Genomic DNA, 18,977 nt, shown 5'->3' on the forward strand with positions numbered 1-18,977 from the left:
TCTACGAAAACTTTGGATGTTGACTTAATATTAGCTACATAAACATAGTATTCAATACAATCACTCCCAAAGCTGCAGATATTATAAGATCCATAAATAGCCAAAGTATGTCATTTCAAACAATCTCAACTAAACACTGTAGGGTCTAATTGGAATAAATTGTTTAAAAAGTATTGTACAGGTTTTTGAGCAGGCACGGGTAAAAATCCTAACACAGAACAGTACTAAAATTTGGCAAAGCAATTTGTGTAGTGTGAGTGCAGATATTACAAAATTCCACGCATTATGCTATAACACATTCCAAGTACAAACTTGATCAAAAGTACAATGGTGAGACATTACAAGTAGAGAAAAAACTGTCTAAAAGTCGTTCGCATGCTTCGTTCAGCTTCAGAATTATAGTTACAACCTTTTAGGCAGCATTTTGAATGTGAAACTTTGTAATATCTTTGCACTGTAGTATTAAATGGTATACCGGCATGTATTAAATTAATTAATTTTCATATAATGTTGGTAAGCCTACTAAAACTTAATATTTTTATAATTGAAAAAAAAACAAGGAGATTCAAATGTATAAGAGAGTTATAAACAGAAAAAAATAATGAACTAAATAAAATGATCAGAAAATTGAAAGGAGAATTTTTCAAATTTGTATTTACCGTATTTATTTAGATTTAATATGCAAACTATAAACAAACCTTAGGAAAACTAAACTGAAGTTATTTTTACACAAAAAAATAGTTCTAAACAACATTATTTTGACTCAAATCAATAGGTTTCTTGATTATTAAAACAAACAAAAACTAGCTAAGAAACAAATAATTTACGTTATAACATTATTGCACAAAGTCATAATATATAAAAAAAAATGTAATTTGATTGTGACTACTTTTAAAGTTTAATTGCAGAAAAAAGGGGATAGCAGCTAGCTTACTTTAGAATAAGTACATGTAGGCTATAGAAAACAGAATAAACATTATACACACAATATCTCACTCTCTTTGGAACTTGGAACTCTCTCTGCACTTGAAAAAGCCACCCAACATGAAAAATTGTGTTTTATGTTTCTTCTATCTGTTCTATGGTCTACTGTACCTTTTCTAAGGTAAGCTAGCTGCCATCCCATTCTTCTAAATTAGATAATTACAATATTATTCATTTACTATCAAGTATACAATAGAAATTTTTGCATTGATTGAGTTGATTGCATTCAAAAAATGTTATGTACTAGTAAAGCTTAAAATAGCCTAGCTTTCATAGGTAATTTGAAAAAAAAACTCATCAATTCAATTTAAGTTAGTTTATAAAAAATTCCCCGCCCCCAACCCACACTATATTGGCAGTAGCATTGAGCACTAATCATAGCAAGCCCAATTTTGCCATATTTATATTGCTCTATGGGTAAAACTAATCCAATGATGTAGTATCTTTTTCAAAGAAGATTTTAAGTTCTACTATAAACACAATTTATCAGCTCAGAATCGTGAACTACAGCTGCAATGTCTACTCCGAGAACGACTTAGTCTCAAGGCAAACAATGTTCTCTACTGCATGCAGTTAAAAAGTTGAAAAAGTGCAAGTAAAATATTTGATTACGAAGGTAGTAACCTCTACGAACCTTTTGTGAAATGTTTATTGGGCGAAAGAGAATATTTTTGAAATTCACCTGGGTGAGGGATGCCTAGAGACCCTGAAATTAAAGAGAACTAAGCTAAAACAGAAAATGGATTTTGACAAGAATATATCATGGTTTTAGTTGGTTTTAAGAAGAAATATTTATATGATCTTTTAAATTATAAAAACATAATATTTTACATTGGAAAGTGATTATAAAAGGGCTACATTTATTCAAAGTTTATTAGAATACACAGTAACCATAAAATGGGACTTGTAAGAACTAGGAAGAGTGCATAAGTGAATGACCAACTCCAAGTAAATGACTGTTTTGTATCAAAAACATCATATTAAGCTTTACGTTTTGCCTAGTCTATCACAGAAAATCTTAAACGTAACTTTGGAGCCTGGTTGTAATCTACACTGTCACTGGTTCAAAAAGAAAGTGTCAATGATCCTTTAGTAACACAAACAAAATTAAGTACTTCAACCAGTAGATCTTCAAGATTCTCACAATAACGTCTCATACAAACAAGGTTCATTATATTTGTCATGGTTCTTTGATTATTGATAGAAACTGCAATAAATGATATGTAATTCACAGAAGAAAAAAAAACACGCTAAGAAATAATTCTGTACATTGGCGGATCCAGAGAGGAGCTGCCCCCCCCCCTTGGGTATCCAATTTACACTAGATAAAATGGGTAATCTTCACTGAGAGGAATAAAAACTTATCTCAGGTCAACCATAACAGAAGACCGATTGAAGGGTGTGCACAGGCTCATATTCATAAGGAAAGGTAAATCGATGTAGATAAAGTCTTAGGCTAAATCATTTTAGTCAGTCAAAACCAAGACAAATATGTTGGTCAAATTGGGCCATTGAATAACTTATTCATAGCATTGTGGTATTAAAAAAAGTTTTAACATTAATGCTTCTTTTGACTGAGGTTTTTTACATTATTACTGTTCTTTGAAATACCCCCGCCGCAGCACACTTTGCCGACTAAGTGAATTTCCATTTGTCCTGAATTGATTTTTAATTTTTAATTTTAATATATATATACGTCCGTGAACGTGATATCTTGAGTAATTTTAGTCCGATTTTGATGAAATTTGGTTTAAAGGTGTAAGGCAGGATAAACTCGAATGAGTTCGCGAAATTAAGGGTTCCTCTACTAACTTTGCCTTATTTTTACACAAAAAACGTTATATTTCAGTTATATTTTGTCCGATCTTTTTGATCTTGGTATCGTTTGATAGGAAATTAAAAATGCTAAAAAAAGTATTCTTGACATTTTTCATAGAATTAGCCGTTTTTTGAGTTATTTAAGTTAGAAAAATTCAAAACGGCCGCCATTTTGAAATTTACAATCGGAACAACTTTATTATTTTTTCTATTATAGGTCTTGTGTATATTAACATGTATACCAAATTTCATAATCGTCGAATAAAAAACTTCACAGATAAAAATATTTTTGTATAAAAAACAAAATGGCGGATATCTGGGTTAATATGCATTTTCGGACATACCTTCCCATAAACTTTTTTCTTCCTTTTAGTATGGGGATTCATTTCCCAAAGTCCTGAAACGTTTTTTATGGACACCCTGTATTTATTAAATATTTAAGTAAATAAGTACAACTGAGCACCCTGAATATTATATTTTATAAAGAGAAGTGACATGTTTCGGACATTAGTCCATTTTCAAACTTCAAAATACATTTAACACTTAACTGTTGTTTATATTGTTTGTTTCTAAATAAATATAATTTATATATATACATATATAACAATTTGAAGGAATGGTGTTTTTGCCTCTGGGGACATCAAAATGAAAAAGTAAATCGGTCCCGGGTCTAGGTCTTACCGTGCCACCTACGGTAATAGCTACTTCCTATAGGGAAATTTGCTAACAGTACCCTGGCAACATAGCGAAAGTTAAAACTAAAAGTGTTGGGTGAGTAGGCTTCTAATTTCCTAGACGGCATTATCCACGAGAGCTATATAAAATTGTTGCAGATTACTATCAATGATGCTAGGGTTATAAAAGTAAAAACAAATTGTAGCCATCAGTAACATCAATTGTACCTGAGAACAGGTATCCCTATTGCACTTATTACTGGAATGGAATCTAAAACCACCCCAAATAGAGTTAACAAATCAACATTGAAAACTGTTTAAGTAAAGAAATGAACAAACATATTGATTACTATAAAAAACTAATACAGTCGAAAAACAAAATTTAACTGAAAATGTTTATACCGTACCAAACAAAGGAAATCATCAAAAGGCAAAAAATGCATCAAACGTCAATATTTAATTCAAACAACATTGGCAATCTTTCAATCATATTTAACGAAGTGATTTTAAACCTCTTTGATTACGACACCCCTCATTTTAACATAAAAATTGAAATTATTTTGAAAAAGGTTTCTGGTGAACACACCCTTTAAGGATTCCAAAAAGTATGTATATTTTTAGGCGAACCTGTACTTATTTTTTTCTTATGTCCCAACTTGACATACTAGGACGCTAGTTCTAGCACGGAACTGTTTTGCACATTACTTCAGCTAGTCCTAGAAGGTTGTTGCATTATCACATAGATAAAATCTATTGGTGATTGGCAGGATTTGAACACGGGACCTTGGGCACCAAAGCACCTTGCTCTACCACTAGACCAGCTCGCTACCCGAGCCTTTATTGAAACCTTTACTGAGAACCCATCCATTCCACCCACCCTTTTTTTAGTAGACCTCTTGCATCGAGCTCTGCACTTCATGTATTGCACACCAGATCTGACTGACACAGGATTTAAATCCTCAATTTACGGTCCTGTTTCTGACCAGAGAGACACCTTAGACTGTTCGGCCACTGTCCAGACTTAACAGTCTTACGCATTAACAGCCCTGCTCAACCAAAAGCCGAAGTATAGTAATTCTAAACTTAACCCTAGGTATAAAATTTGTTAGGTTTAGCTATCATCCATTTTTGTTGAGTAATGAACATACAGGGTGTTTCGAAACTCTCTCCCGAAGCTCTGTAGGCATGTTCCTTAGGTCAAAACAAACCAAAAATATCATATAAACATATGCCCTATCTCGTTTCGTTTTCCGTCTGTCAGTGTGTATGTTTTTTTGTACATAACTTCCCATAACTTCGGAACCACTTGAGGTACCAACTTCAAACTTGGTACGTGTATGATGAATAATAGGAACTATTCTTTTGTAAAGCATCAAGCTTCTACTTTGTATAATTTCAAAATGGTGGCCATTTTAATTTTTCAAAGCTTAATAACTCAAAAACCATAGGATTTATACAAAGGATACAAATGACAAAAAGAAGGAAATTTAATTCTCTTTACAGAAATGTACAATTTGTATAGGGTCATAACACAAATACCGGATACAAATTAAATTTTCTGAAGTTAAAAGAAAGATTTTTGGCAAATTCAAAAATTAGGAGGGATTACCTTTATGAAAATAAAATTTTCTTATAAGTTAGTATCCATACATATTTATTAAGTACAGTTGAACCTCTATAAGACGAATTTCAAGGGGTACGGGAAAAATTCTTACTATAGAGGTATTCTTAATAAAGAGGGTCGTTTTATCGAGGTTTAATGCTGCTGTTATTCTTCTTATAGAGGTTTCTCGTCGCTCCAAGTTTTCTCCAAACAATGACTGAGGAAAGAGGAGGGATGGGTGGGGGTTTCATGTTGAGACAAGCTTCTGTTTGTTTTTAAAACTACGTACTATGGAGGTTAAGATTATGATAAATTCGTCTTATAGAGGTCACGTTCGTCTTGTAGAGGTTTTGTGCTAAGAATATTCGTTGTATAGAGGTTAATCAGTCCTAGCCCATGTCACAAACAAATTCGTCTTATGGAGGCTTTTAACTTAATTACAACGTTGTATAGAGGTGTTTTTAGCATTAACCTATATGAAAGTGTCAAGGGGATTTAAAAAAATTCGTCTTATCGAGGAATTCGTTTTATCGAGGTTCGTACAAACGAGGTTCAACTGTATAGTTATATTTAAGTTTATCTATATGTTTATGAGCAATTACATTTGATTTTTAGATTATTAATTAAGGTTTAATCTACTGTACAAGATAAACATTAAAGAATGATCCTTCTATACGTTTTAATACAGTGTGATTATTAGCAATATTTCGAACCAAAGGTGGTTTTTTATAATTATATCCTGAAATAATCCAATTCCTTCATAAATTTTGTATTTAGAATCATTATGAGTATTCTTATAGGATGAGGAGTGTGTAGGGTGTAGACAGATTTAGAAAACAAATACTGTATATGTACTTTTATGTAACTACAAAATCACAAAACAGTCTGTAAACAGCGAGCAATTTGGGATTTTGCTTGACACTATAAACTGGGGGACCTTCAACAACCCTAATTATGATGGCAAACTTAGGGGTAAAATAAGCCAAATTTGGATAAAATACGTTCAGATGAAGTAACACTCTATTCTAAGGCAAAATTTCACTCAACAATAAACTATGATAAGGTAAAACTCTGGATGAACTCATGCTTTTGAATATGCTTTTAGGGATGTAAAAAGCAACATTCGACTTTGGGCTTAAGAGTCCTTGGAGGCAAGTGGCCACCTTAGATTATTTCAAACAGCTGATAAAGGGTTATTTATCAAAGTGATTGTAATTTAAATATCTAGTGCACTGTGGGATCAGAAATTTCCTGTGTCGTTTTGTAATTGTTGTCCAAGGAGGTCCATGGAGGCTAACGGCCTTCTTGGATCTGTCCGCCATAAGAGTAATTTAAATTTTGTTATTTTCAAACAGGCGCTGAGTTATTTAACATCTCAAAATAATTTTTCAAATACCAAAGTGATTGTAATTTAAATATCTAGTGCACTGTGGATTAGAAATGTTCTTCCTACTTTTGTAATTGTTTTGAGTTATAACGTCTAGGCTCCAAAGATTCTTAAGTTAAAATTTAGGTCATAATAAACAGTACTCGAAAAAATAGGTTGTATCTAAATAACAAACTAACTATAATGACTAATACAAACATAAACAATTAATCAATTCAATTGTCTTGATATTGTTACTCTCGAGCCATTACACAAGACCTTTAAAATATTATTTCAAGTCTAGTTCGTTCCTTTAAACACTTTATGAATAATAATTAGTATTTTTAATTTTTATACCATTATTGTATCATTATTGGATCTATGTGACATTTTCAGAACTCATACAGTTTCGGGTTTAGGCACAGTAAATTAAAGAAATAGGCCAAAGAAACAAAAACATTTTTGATAAGAAAAAACGTTCTAAAAAGGTTTTATCTTGCAACGGACGGAACTAAATCTGTCAAATGTTCAATAAAAAAAATCCATACTATCAAACATCATGCAAGTTACCTAGTTCATGCAAAAACAGTTTATTTTAAAATATTTTGGTAATCCTTAGAAACTTTAAACTTTTCATAGAGGAACAATGATTTTTTTTCTAATTGTTTACAGGAATTTTATTTTTAAGTTTTTCACTATGCTTTATAAATTAATTGGTTTTATGTGTGAAAAAAGGAGAACAGATAAGAACATTAACTAGATAATAAATAATCAATATTAATATTTCAATTTATAATGTGTCCCTATTTAAACTTGAAGTGTGGTTTTGTACATCTATCTTTGCATACGTAGTTTACATTATATACCGGGTGTCCAAAACCACCCGTACACCCCTTTAAAAACGAGGAAAACGTTTTCTTACAAACAAAAAATAATACAGAACTAGATAAATTGGTCACGGTCTACCAAATGGTGATAATTTCAAATCCCAAATCACACCGGAAGTGGCTTTTTCAGACCGGAAGTTGACTTTTTTAAATGTAAACTACCAATTTTGATAACAGAATCGGATTCTACGTTAAAAAATACATATATTTTGCCTAAAACATTTTTAGGAAAAACTTGTTTTCTACCCTTAATCCCCTATTAAAGTCAATAATTTTGGGTCATTCATCTGTCAAAGATACTCGAAACAATAATAGAGAAAAATAAATAACAAAGATTAAGATAAATACATATGATGAATAGGATCAGCTGTTTATTGTAAACGCCTTAGTAATTGAGTAACAGCTGGTCTACAAATTGATTAAATTATTTTTTTTATCATTATTTTATCATTTTGTTTTTACATTTGACCACTTTAATGTAAAAACAAACGATTTATTTTTAAAATAAAATGTAACTAAGCAAGGTGTACACCAGTTGTTACTCAATTACCATAGTGTTTACAATAAACAGCTGATCTTATTCATCGTATGTCTTTATGTAATCTTTGTTATTGATTTTCTCTATTATTGTTTCAAGTAACTTTGACAGATGAATGGACCAAAGTTATTGACTTTAATAGGGGATTAAGGGTTTTCTCTAAAAATGTTTTAGACAAAAGTTATGTATTTTTCAACGTAGAATCCGATTCTGTGATCAAAATTGGTAGTTTACATTTAAAAAAGTCAACTTCCGGTCTAAAAAAGCAACTTCCGGTGTGATTTTGGATTTTAAATTATCACCATTTGGTAGACCGTGACCAATTTATCTAGTTCTGTATTATTTTTTGTTTGGAAGAAAAGGTTTCCATCGTTTTTAAAGGGGTGTACGGGTGGTTTTGGACACCCGGTATATGCTATTTTGAGTAAAATAATTGCTTGAAATTGGTTTTCGGTTACAGTCAGGTGAATTAAACGGATTTGAATAAGAAGATATGAGGGTTAATCAAACATCCAAGAATGAAAACTAAAACTTAAGCTAAACGATAAACAATTGGCAGTAGCAGCCTTTAAAGATTCAAAGATGATTGGTTTTTAGTACAGTATCTATGATGTGAGATGGTGTTATTTAAAAATTGCAGTATTTATACCAAACATACAAGCACTACAGTAGTTTCTTTTACAAGGAAATCTGTTAAATCATTTTAAAGAGTATAAGAAATAGGGTGTTGGAAAAACTTTCTGTTAAGAAAGACTATACTTTGATAAAATTGGCAAAAACATAAAGCAATGCAATGAAATAATATATTAGCACACATTGTATATTGTACAAGTTATTGATGTACTATATTATTATTATTACCAGTTGAGACACCAACTAAGTGTGTATTTTAACCCAAATATGAGTGTAGGATGAGTGTAGAATGATGTGAGATGCATTGCGTAGTTTTATTACTGACTAAAGCCTAGTCCATACTTGGAGACTGAGTCGGCCGACTATCTGCAGACACTTGGCCGACACAGTTTCGGATACAAGTTTCCAATTAGTCACAATCCAATTAGACACTAGCCAGCCACTGTTTATCGGTATTTTGACTCAAGAGGACGTGATTTTATCCTGTGTGTGCTTACTTCGTAACCATGTGGCTATTATACCGAAGAGACTATGGTGGACACGCAAATTTCTCTATGAAAACTCCTACTATTGTAAAAACCTACTATCAAACCTTCAATTAGAAGATGGCGCAGGATTTGGAAACTATACAAGAATGACTCCTAAAGATTTTCAGGTTCTGTTAAATGCTTTGTTGTGCCAAAGATAAAAAAGAGATGTACGTGTTATAGGGCTCTACGATGAACACCAGCGTATCCGATCTCCTTACACGTCCACACATGCAGACTTGAGACAAAAGACTACAGTATTACTTTATAATTTATATTGAGTTTTAAAAATACAAAAAAATCTAAATTATGGAACCCTTATAGAATAATAATATATGAAAAGATTTCAAATTTTAAGTAACTTCCAATTAGGTAGTAAGTCTTAAAAAACAAGTTGGAAAACAGAGACAAAGTTGATATTGTTGTTGTAAACAATAATATAGTATTACAGCATATTTAGAGTAAGAAGAAAATATTATTGGTGCTGGAGAATATATTTTAATTAGTTTTCTTTAACTCATGTTTGTATTTTCAACCGGGTTTCTTGTAAAATTTGTAACAATAAATGTATAAAGCATTGCATAATTTAATTTGAATTTAAAGACCTTTAATTACACTCTTTTACTTAGATAGGATATATTTTTTGAAATTTATCAGAAGAATTGGTTATGGAGTATTCAGTACTTGGATTAAAGTTTCCTATAAGGTGATTGCCTGAGTTAAAGACATTTTAGCATGTTTAGCCTCTGGATCACGTAATTTACTAATAAAAAGGTTAAATACCTGTAGTACTGTCAGTGATCCTGGAATTTAGGTCAGCGACCCAGGTTTCGAACCTAAAGGTTCATTTTCAAGCAGGTACCAGTTAAAAACACATAATCCTCTTCATAATTGTGGAGAGTCGTTATAACACGTAAGACACGAACACGAAAACACTAAACATTAAACAAAATTGGCCAATTATAATACTGGTACGGTAGCGTGCGTGGTGTAGCCGGCAAAAGATGAATCATGACTCATCTTTTGCCGGCTACACCACGCACGCTACCGTACCAGTATTATAATTGGCCAATTTTGTTTAATGTTTAGTGTTTTCGTGTTCGTGTCTTACGTGTTATAACGACTCTCCACAATTATGAAGAGGATTATGTGTTTTTAACTGGTACCTGCTTGAAAATGAACCTTTAGGTTCGAAACCTGGGTCGCTGACCTAAATTCCAGGATCACTGACAGTACTACAGGTATTTAACCTTTTTATTAAAGACATTTGAATTAAAGTTTATGTTTAATTCTACCACACAGTAGTATTTTGTATTATTCTAGACAATGAAGAGCTATGAAATTTTACAGTTTTAGTAATTTGCATTAAATTTAATCATACAAGCTGAACAAGAAAAATGACTTTTCTATATTTGCAAAAATATTATTGAAGCAGTGCTATAGTTGGAGAATAAATATTGTATGAATAAATATATGTAATGAGCATACAAAAATATGTTGTAAAGGTGAAATATACTGAAAGTTTCATACCAAAAACAGGAATTCACTTCATGACTTTGAAAGTTACCATTCCATGATAGAATTTAAACAGTAAGAACAAATAAATAAATCCTTTAAAACAATGGAGTTTAGAATAATATGAAGATTTAACTGCAATTTAAAGTAGAGAATAAAAGGTAGAAACAGACACAGACTTGTCAAAAATGGTTACATACATTGTAACACTGTAATTTTGGAATTTATTTCCAAAATGACAAATCCTGGTAGAAATGTCTAGCTAACATACCTGTTTAGCAAACCAGTGGCATACCTAATTGGTCTTTTTCAAATCACCTCAAAACCAATTTGTTTACTTTATTTAGTTTTTCTTTTCAAAGTAATATAATTCAGCTAACTTATCAAAGAAAATTTCCAGCAGGGGCTAATATATACACAATAACAGTTCACATAGCATAACAGATGATTCCTTCTAAAATGGAACTTCTTCAGAGAAATGTTGAAGAGAAATGTCAGTTTAAGTTCAAAACTGGAGGACCATGATGGCTACTCCAGTTTTCAACTTGGCCTGAAATTGATCTTTAACCTTCTCTCTGAAGAAGTCATGTATCAGGAGTAGGATTCTGCGGGTCTCAAAAATGTTAGCGTCGGGCCAGGCCAACGGCTGGCCTGAGAAATTGGCCCGGGTCAGAAATCATTTTTCAGACTAAACTCGTGTTGATCAATCACATTTAGAGGAGAAACTCGATGGTCAATCCAATCGCATCGAGATTGCAGAAAGAATCTATAAAGGTTGTACAATCTAAACTTTATGATTCCACGAATTAGGGACATGTTCAAGATTCCCCCAAGCTAGCAAAACACAATGATAATGTCTCCCTGGAAGAAATTCATCATTTAACCGAGATTGCAGGAGTCATTTACGACTACAGGAGACATGCAGAATCACGGAAGATAATGTACAGTATTTTAAAACTATTATAATGCAACAATTAATATTTAAAAAGTTAATACCTTACAAAACAAAATGATTTTGGGCCCATCTCGATTTTGGGCAAACACCTGTAAACTTCACCCAAAGTGAAAAAATCTGACCCTCAGACCTCTAATTAGGAGGAAGTATCAATAATTTTTTTGTGTTCTTTTTATTGTGTATGTATCAAATCAACCCATGGTCATAATTTTCTCAGGTACGCTAGCTGAACTCTATGCATATCCTTTAAAAAAATCCTGATCTGTTACTAGAGTTTCCCTAAAAATCTATGAAAAAATTTAGGATTATTATTACAAGGATAGGGATTAGTTAGCTTACCTGGTAGACAATGTCCAGATTAGCCTCAACACACATAAAACACATAACAGTCTTCTTTCTTCTCCCTTCTGATGAAGTCCCTAACTGGGATGAATAGAGCGGAGGCTGGCGTTTACCCCCCCTCCCCCCCCGGTGGGAATTTTCGACATATAAATTTTTTGGTTTGTATTGACATGTACTTTAAGGTTTTAGGTGTTTGCCACTTGTAAATTACAGCATGTTCCGGAAAACACGAAAATATTATGAATATATATATTTTAAAAAATGGTTTTTCTTTAGCGAGTTCGTTTGGCTCTACAACCCGACCGATTTTCATGATTGAGGTCTCAAATTGAAGGTATTAACGCACAGATTTCACATCAAGCATCGGCATATAGTTGCCTACAGTCCCACTCGGCTTATACGTAAACAACATTTTTTCCCATGTATTTCTTATGGGAGTTAAATTTGGTTTTTATTTTCCGAGTTAGTTTGGCGCTTCTACCGACCCGATTTTCATTATTGAGGTCTCAAATTGAAGGTATGCACGCACAGATTTCACATCAAGCATCAGTATATATTTATCGAAAGTCCCACTCGGCTTATACGTAAATTAAATTTACCCCCCATCTATTTCTAAAGGGAGTTAAATTTGTTTTTTTTCCTTTTCCGAGTTTCTTTGGCTCTTCTACACGTCCGATCTTCATGATTGAGGTCTTAAATTGGTAGTATGCACACATATATTTCACATCAAGCATCATCGTATATTTATCTACTTTATTACTCGACCGAAAAACATAGGTTTGATATATTTTTTAATTCGTATTTCAATTTAAATTGTACAGTATTTTACCATTTGTAATTATATAACCCTATATATTTTGGTCTAAGAACCTTCAGTGAAATACCGGCTTGCATTTAAGATATTAGTTATTCAAATCGGACGGTTTTCAAGCAAACGCAAGGTGAACATCCAACATAAAAAAAAAATTATAAGGTTTTTCTATGATTGAATATCAATTGCTCCAGTATTGTTTACGTTTTTTTATATGTTTTAGACTCAAAATAATCAGTCAATTATAGGCTTTAATTTGAGCTATTGATCGTTTGAATCAGTTAAGTTTAAGATACTGTATTACACAATCAAAAATCTCAGATATGATATTTATTTTAACGCTGCAGCGCAGCATGGGTCCTTTAGTATAGATTTTTTAGTTTGATTTGATTTGATTAGTTGATTCCTGACGTAGGACGGGCCCACAGCTAGTTAGAATTTGAAAATGCAAGTATGGTGAAGTCATCAGATTGTTCTCACAGTGACATGCAAGCAAATAAAATGAATTAAGTGAGCAAAGTATTTTGCAAGTACTGTACTTGATGCTTTTGAACAATGCATTATTCTGCTTAAAGTTGAAAACCGTGATCAGAATTCCTAGATGGCCTGTTTATCAGCTGGAAGACCTGTACCCGAATCGGTGGAAGACAATTTACTCAATGTAGATAATCTAGGGAAAGCTGATTGCAAACAGATTAGTTGAGATATGAGCTAAAAGAAATATTTTTCTGGTGTTTTACTGCTGTCCCAGGAATGTGATATTAACCTTGAGAAGCTGATGACATACCCATTAGATCCAGGACCATGGGCATTAGCCACTACTGATGGATGCCCAACAAAAACAGAAAAGGCCAAACTGCTCCATGCTTTGGAGAACAAGGGTATATAGTAGACGAACCTTCCAAGATTGAAGAATGTATGTATGTAATTGACGGTATGGCTTACTTTTAGGTTCTTACTAATATTCCAGAAACCTCTGGTGAACTAGCACAGATTGCCTTCAGCCGTTTTCCGAAATTCAGAAGGATATACTTTATTACGGATACCTATTTAGGTGTATCTATTAAAAACATTGAAAGGGAGAAGGGGATTTGGAGACACGTTTTTAATGAGAGGTCCAAAATCAAGATCCCACGGGATTGGAAAAAAATCCTAGCTAATGGTAAAAATAAGGAACAACGGGTTAACCTGCTAAATAATGAATGGTCTCAGCACAAATATGCATAAATTCAAACAAGCTTCAATACACGTTTAAGGTTCTTTTTGGTGATATTTTGAAATTCACCCCCCACCTACAAACAGGGTTGCTAAGAGTAACTTAAATGTTTGTAAAGGCAACCCATATCAATCAGCACATTATTTTAAAGAAATTTAAAAAGAAACTTACAGTCGCAAATCCGATTTTGATACGAGGAAAACAAAGTTTTATACGTTAATTTTACTGGAACCTTACATTCCAGTAAAATTTACGTAAACAATTTCTCAATAAAATTTATTTAATTTAAATAGAATCTCTTAAAATCTCTTTCCTAGAGGTACTCGTTAAATCTAATGTTATTTAAATAGATTTAATTGAAAATCAATTCAGGCCAATTTGAAATCCGCATTGCCTGCAGGTTTGCTGCAGCGGGGGTATTTTATAAACTTTTTTATTTTCATTTGAAGCCTTTGAATACATACTGAAGAAGTCAATAAAAAAATATTTCACCAGTAATTAACGCAGGCTACCCTTATGTAATTTAAATCAAACAGTTTTTAAATTTAACAGTTTTTCTTTATTTTCCGGAATACGCTGTAATTTAAAAGAGGCAAACAACTGAATTCTTAATCTGGTAGGTAATACCAACAAAAAAAAGTATAAGTCATAAATTCCCACGGGGGGGGGGGGGGAGGGTTTCATATTGGTGGCTCGTGGTCTAGAAATATTAAGTTTTCTGTTTAGTGTTAAGTGTTTTATGTAACTAGACTAATTAGGACTCTGTCTACCATGTAAGCTAACTGATCCCTATCCTTGTAATAATAATCCTAACTAGCCAACTGGCCTTTCCTTAACTTCTAACCTATGAAACAATTTAGTATTTTTTTAGAGTATGGAACCATTCAGACGTGTCTGGCCAACCACTATCCCAGCCTGGCCTGCCCACCTGCTTACTGTACGATGTGTCGGAGGTCGGAGTCTTGTATGAGCCGAGGAGATGTCTCAGATCTGGAGGAAGGCAGGACACCAGGTCCGACAGGTGAGGGTTCCTGTCAAAGTCATGACTGTAATCTGACGATATCCTCACTCCAGAACTGCTCACTACACTGGAGCCTGCAAACATTCAACAGCTTAGCTATCACTGCAAACATTCAAATTAAATTCATAAGGAATTATTTATACATTATTTATTATTTACTTTATGGACGCAACAAAACATCAGCTGGATTGAAAACTAGCATATAATAGGTTACGTACCGTGTTCCGTCTTGTGTCTTAACTAAGTCTATGGATGACTAGTTTCGAATACAAAGACCCATTGCCGATTATCAAATCCTTATTTAAAACATCATTGAATATGGTCAAACATCCGACATAAGTCTTCATCAATGTATACATGCAGGCCGACACATAAAATTTACAAATAAAAAAAAATTACAAATACATTTAATACGATAGGCCGGCCACATTGAATACAGGACAAACCGACGCAGGTTACAAATTATACATAGGCCAATCGGGACGTTCTTTCAATACCAGATTTAAAGAACACCTCCCTAAACCAAAACTGTCACTACAACGATCCAAATTTGCAGAACATCTAGTAAATGCCAATCACAATGTCAATAGTTGCCAAAATAATTTACAAATCTTGCACAAATGCAGTAAACACATGAACGTCTTAGAGAGTCTTGAAATTCATAAAGCTAACAAGAAATCCTCTCAATACGTCTTGAATGAAAAACTAAATTTTGGTTCAAATATTTTATTTGGTAGAATTGAAAACATTGACATCAGAGCTACTACAAGTCTTTATCAGCTGACGTAACCCCTCCCCCAAGGTCAATGTCACCAACTGGACAATGGATAGTTCTGTCGTGTCCGCTGTGTAACCTGCGTCGGTTTGTCCCGTATTCAATGTGGCCAGCCTATCGTATTAAATGTATTTGTAACTCTTTTTTTTAAATTTGTAAACTTTATGTGTCAACTTGCATGTATACATTGATGAAGACTTACGTCGGATGTTTGACCATATTCAATGATTTTTTAAATAAGGATTTGATAATGGGCAATGGGTCTTTGTACTCGAAACTAGTCATCCATAGACTAAGTTAAGACTGAAGACGGAACAAGGTACGTAACCTATTATATATTCGAATATCAGTCTTGGTGGCAAAGATTTTTAAATGAAAACTAGTGGCGATTTGAAAAAGAACTTACAAGAATAGTTAGAAACCAAAATAATTTTGAATTTATTTTTATATTTAACACTTTTAAAACAGTTACATAACTTAGTGTTTTACACTTGTGTGCTTTAACTGGCCAAACCTTCATTTGAATACAGCACTGGTTTAGAGGTGGCTAGTTATGATGAAGAATACGTGGCATATAATACAGAACAATATAAAATATACAACAAGCCAATATAGATACATTAATAGATGTAGTTAACTCAAAAAGTACAAGGATTTTCGGTAAGTTAAGATATGATAGGTTACGTACCTTTTAGTTTCTCTTCAGTCCTTAATATAGTCAAGGGGGGCTAGTTTTGGGTCAGAAATTACCCATTTTCAAACCTGACAGAAGTCCTCAATATAACACATAAATACAGGTCAACACATAAACTTCAAACATTTTTAACATAAAGAACATTTAATGATGGTCAGTGTGTCCCTCGTATAATTGTGGCCGGCTACCATCATTAAATGTTCTTTATGTTAAAAATGTTTGAAGTTTATGTGTCGACGTTTATTTATATGTTATAACGAGGACTTCTTTCGGATTTACGGACCAACCAATTTGATGACATGGGTTTGAAAATGGGTCATTTTTTACCCGAAACTAGTCACCCTTGACTATATTAAGGACTAAAGACAAATTAAATGCTACGAAGCCTATCATTTTTGCCACGAGGACTGATGTACGAATGATATGATAGCCTATCATATCATTCGTACATCAGTCCTCGTGGAAAAAATGTTTAAATTAAAGTATGAAACGTGTTCCAGTCACATCCATACACTCTAGTAGTTTCCCTCACATCATTATCAGCTCCTACTAAAAATCGTTGCATAGGGATGGAGACAATCTAGAATTGCAGTGGGGGAAATAAACAACACGACGCTGGAGTCAGATTTAAGGTAGCAAACTTGGCCTTGTTGAAGGTATTAATTTTAGGACAACCCTTGTATATTTCACTAATATAGGATCAAAATTGACAAAGCAAAATACCTTTTATGCCACACTACACAGTTTTCATGAACTTCCCACGCGAAGATTTAGTCCAGAAAACAGCTGTTTACCTCCAGCTTAATCAAATGGGGTTTCATTATGTAGTACTGTACTGTAATGAGTTTTTACCGGACACCAGCTGATTATATTTTGCAATGAGTGGCTATTAAAAAAAGGCATTCATTCGTGTTTAAGGATTGATCGGGATGATGGTTATGGAGGTGTCGTATTCATCATCCATATATTGTTACAATTCCAAATTGTAAAAGAATTCAACTCACCGGCATTTCAAATATTGGGCATAAAAATAACAAATCTTGGAAAAAAGATTTCCATACATAATTTATATTGTACGAATAAGATTATAAACCAGTCTTTTTGGGAACAGGAGGTATTTTCCCTAGATAAAGACTACCGTACCCGTACATATTAATCTGTGGGGATTTTAACACACACCACCAATTTTGGAACTGTCGTAAACCAGATAGAAGAGGAAATGACATTTTTAGACACTATAGCAACTCAAATCTCATTCTAGCAAACAATAACTCCTACACAACCGTGCCAAACCTGTTTAATAGACAGTCAGTAATAGACCTTACCTTTGCAACCCCGGAATTATATGCTAACACAAATTGATGGGAGGTGCTTAAAGATCCTATGGGTAGTAATCACTTCCCAATTAGTTTTAATATTAAACTTAACCATGAGATACAGGCAAATTCAGAAAACAGTTCCCAAAAATCAGTCAGGAGAAATTTCCATAAAGCTGATTGGGCTAAATATAATAAAACAGTAAAAGAGTATTCTAAGGATATTGTCGATGTACCCCCTACAGAACAGTTAGAGAAATTGATTGAAGTTATTAACAAATCTGCAGATGAAACAATACCTAATTGGAAAATTCCAAATGTTAAAAACCAAAAAGGTTTCACACCCAAACCATGGTGGAATGTAGAATGCTCTAGAGTGGTTGCAATACGGCGACTCAGATTTAAAACGTTTAAAATGGACATGAATCCAGTAACCTACAGACAATTTCAAGAGGCACAACAGCATGCTAAAGATGTTATTCAGAAGGCAAAAAAGCCAGGTTGGCATAATCTGTGTAACAAATTTCAGGATAAAAATAACATAAAATACGCCTGGAAAATAATAAAAAAAACTCAAACCCAATCAGAATTCCAATATCTTACCAACTATAAAAGACGACAGAGACCTTGCCCAGGAGTTCATACAAAATATAGTCCCCGATTATGTCCCCAATGCAACAGAAATTACTCGACCTATAATTAACGACACAAATAGCGCACTTGACATCGAGTTTAACATGAAGGAATTAATGGATGTACTCAAATAAAAAAATAAAGATACTGCGCCAGGTTTTGATTTAATTACTTACAGTATGATTAAGAACTTACCAGAAGAAGCTCTTACGATACTTTTAAATATTTATAACGAAATATGTAATGATACAATTAATATTCCAAAAAGGTGGAAAGAGATAAAAATCATCGCTCTGCTGAAGCCAAACAAAGATAAGAATAATGCAAAATCATATCGTCCTATATCTTTAATATCAGTATTTATAAAGGTTACGAATACAATGATTAAAAAAAGACTAGATTGGATTGTAGAAAAACTCCAAATAATCCCTCCTTCTCAGTATGGTTTCAGAAAGAAGAGAGGATGTGCAGATTATTTACTAAACCTAAGTCTTGACATAGAAACTGTCAGTTCTTTAAATCAAACTGTAATTCTCACTGCTCTCGACATTTCTAGTGCTTATGACTGTGTCAACTTACCATACCCATTCAGGAAAATGTACATTTACAACATACCAAAAAAATGTATCACACACTGCCAGAAATGGCTTGTAGACAGGTCACTCCAGA

The 18,977-nt window shown here is 33.0% G+C and overlaps 1 protein-coding gene across 1 annotated transcript in view; it reads right to left on the bottom strand.

The window, feature by feature from the left end:
* The window catches only part of LOC128998848 (uncharacterized), a 42,800-nt gene that overhangs the window by 13,473 nt on the left and 10,350 nt on the right, over nucleotides 1-18,977 (bottom strand). The window contains exon 7 of the mRNA XM_054425204.1: nucleotides 14,798-14,964. Coding sequence (XP_054281179.1) covers nucleotides 14,798-14,964 — 167 coding nt within the window. The remainder of the gene's footprint in view (nucleotides 1-14,797; nucleotides 14,965-18,977) is intronic.

Source organism: Macrosteles quadrilineatus, unplaced genomic scaffold (assembly GCF_028750875.1).
Source record: "Macrosteles quadrilineatus isolate MER2022 unplaced genomic scaffold, UCM_ALF_1.0 Scaffold_7__1_contigs__length_78375512, whole genome shotgun sequence".
Classification (NCBI taxonomy): domain Eukaryota; kingdom Metazoa; phylum Arthropoda; class Insecta; order Hemiptera; family Cicadellidae; genus Macrosteles; species Macrosteles quadrilineatus.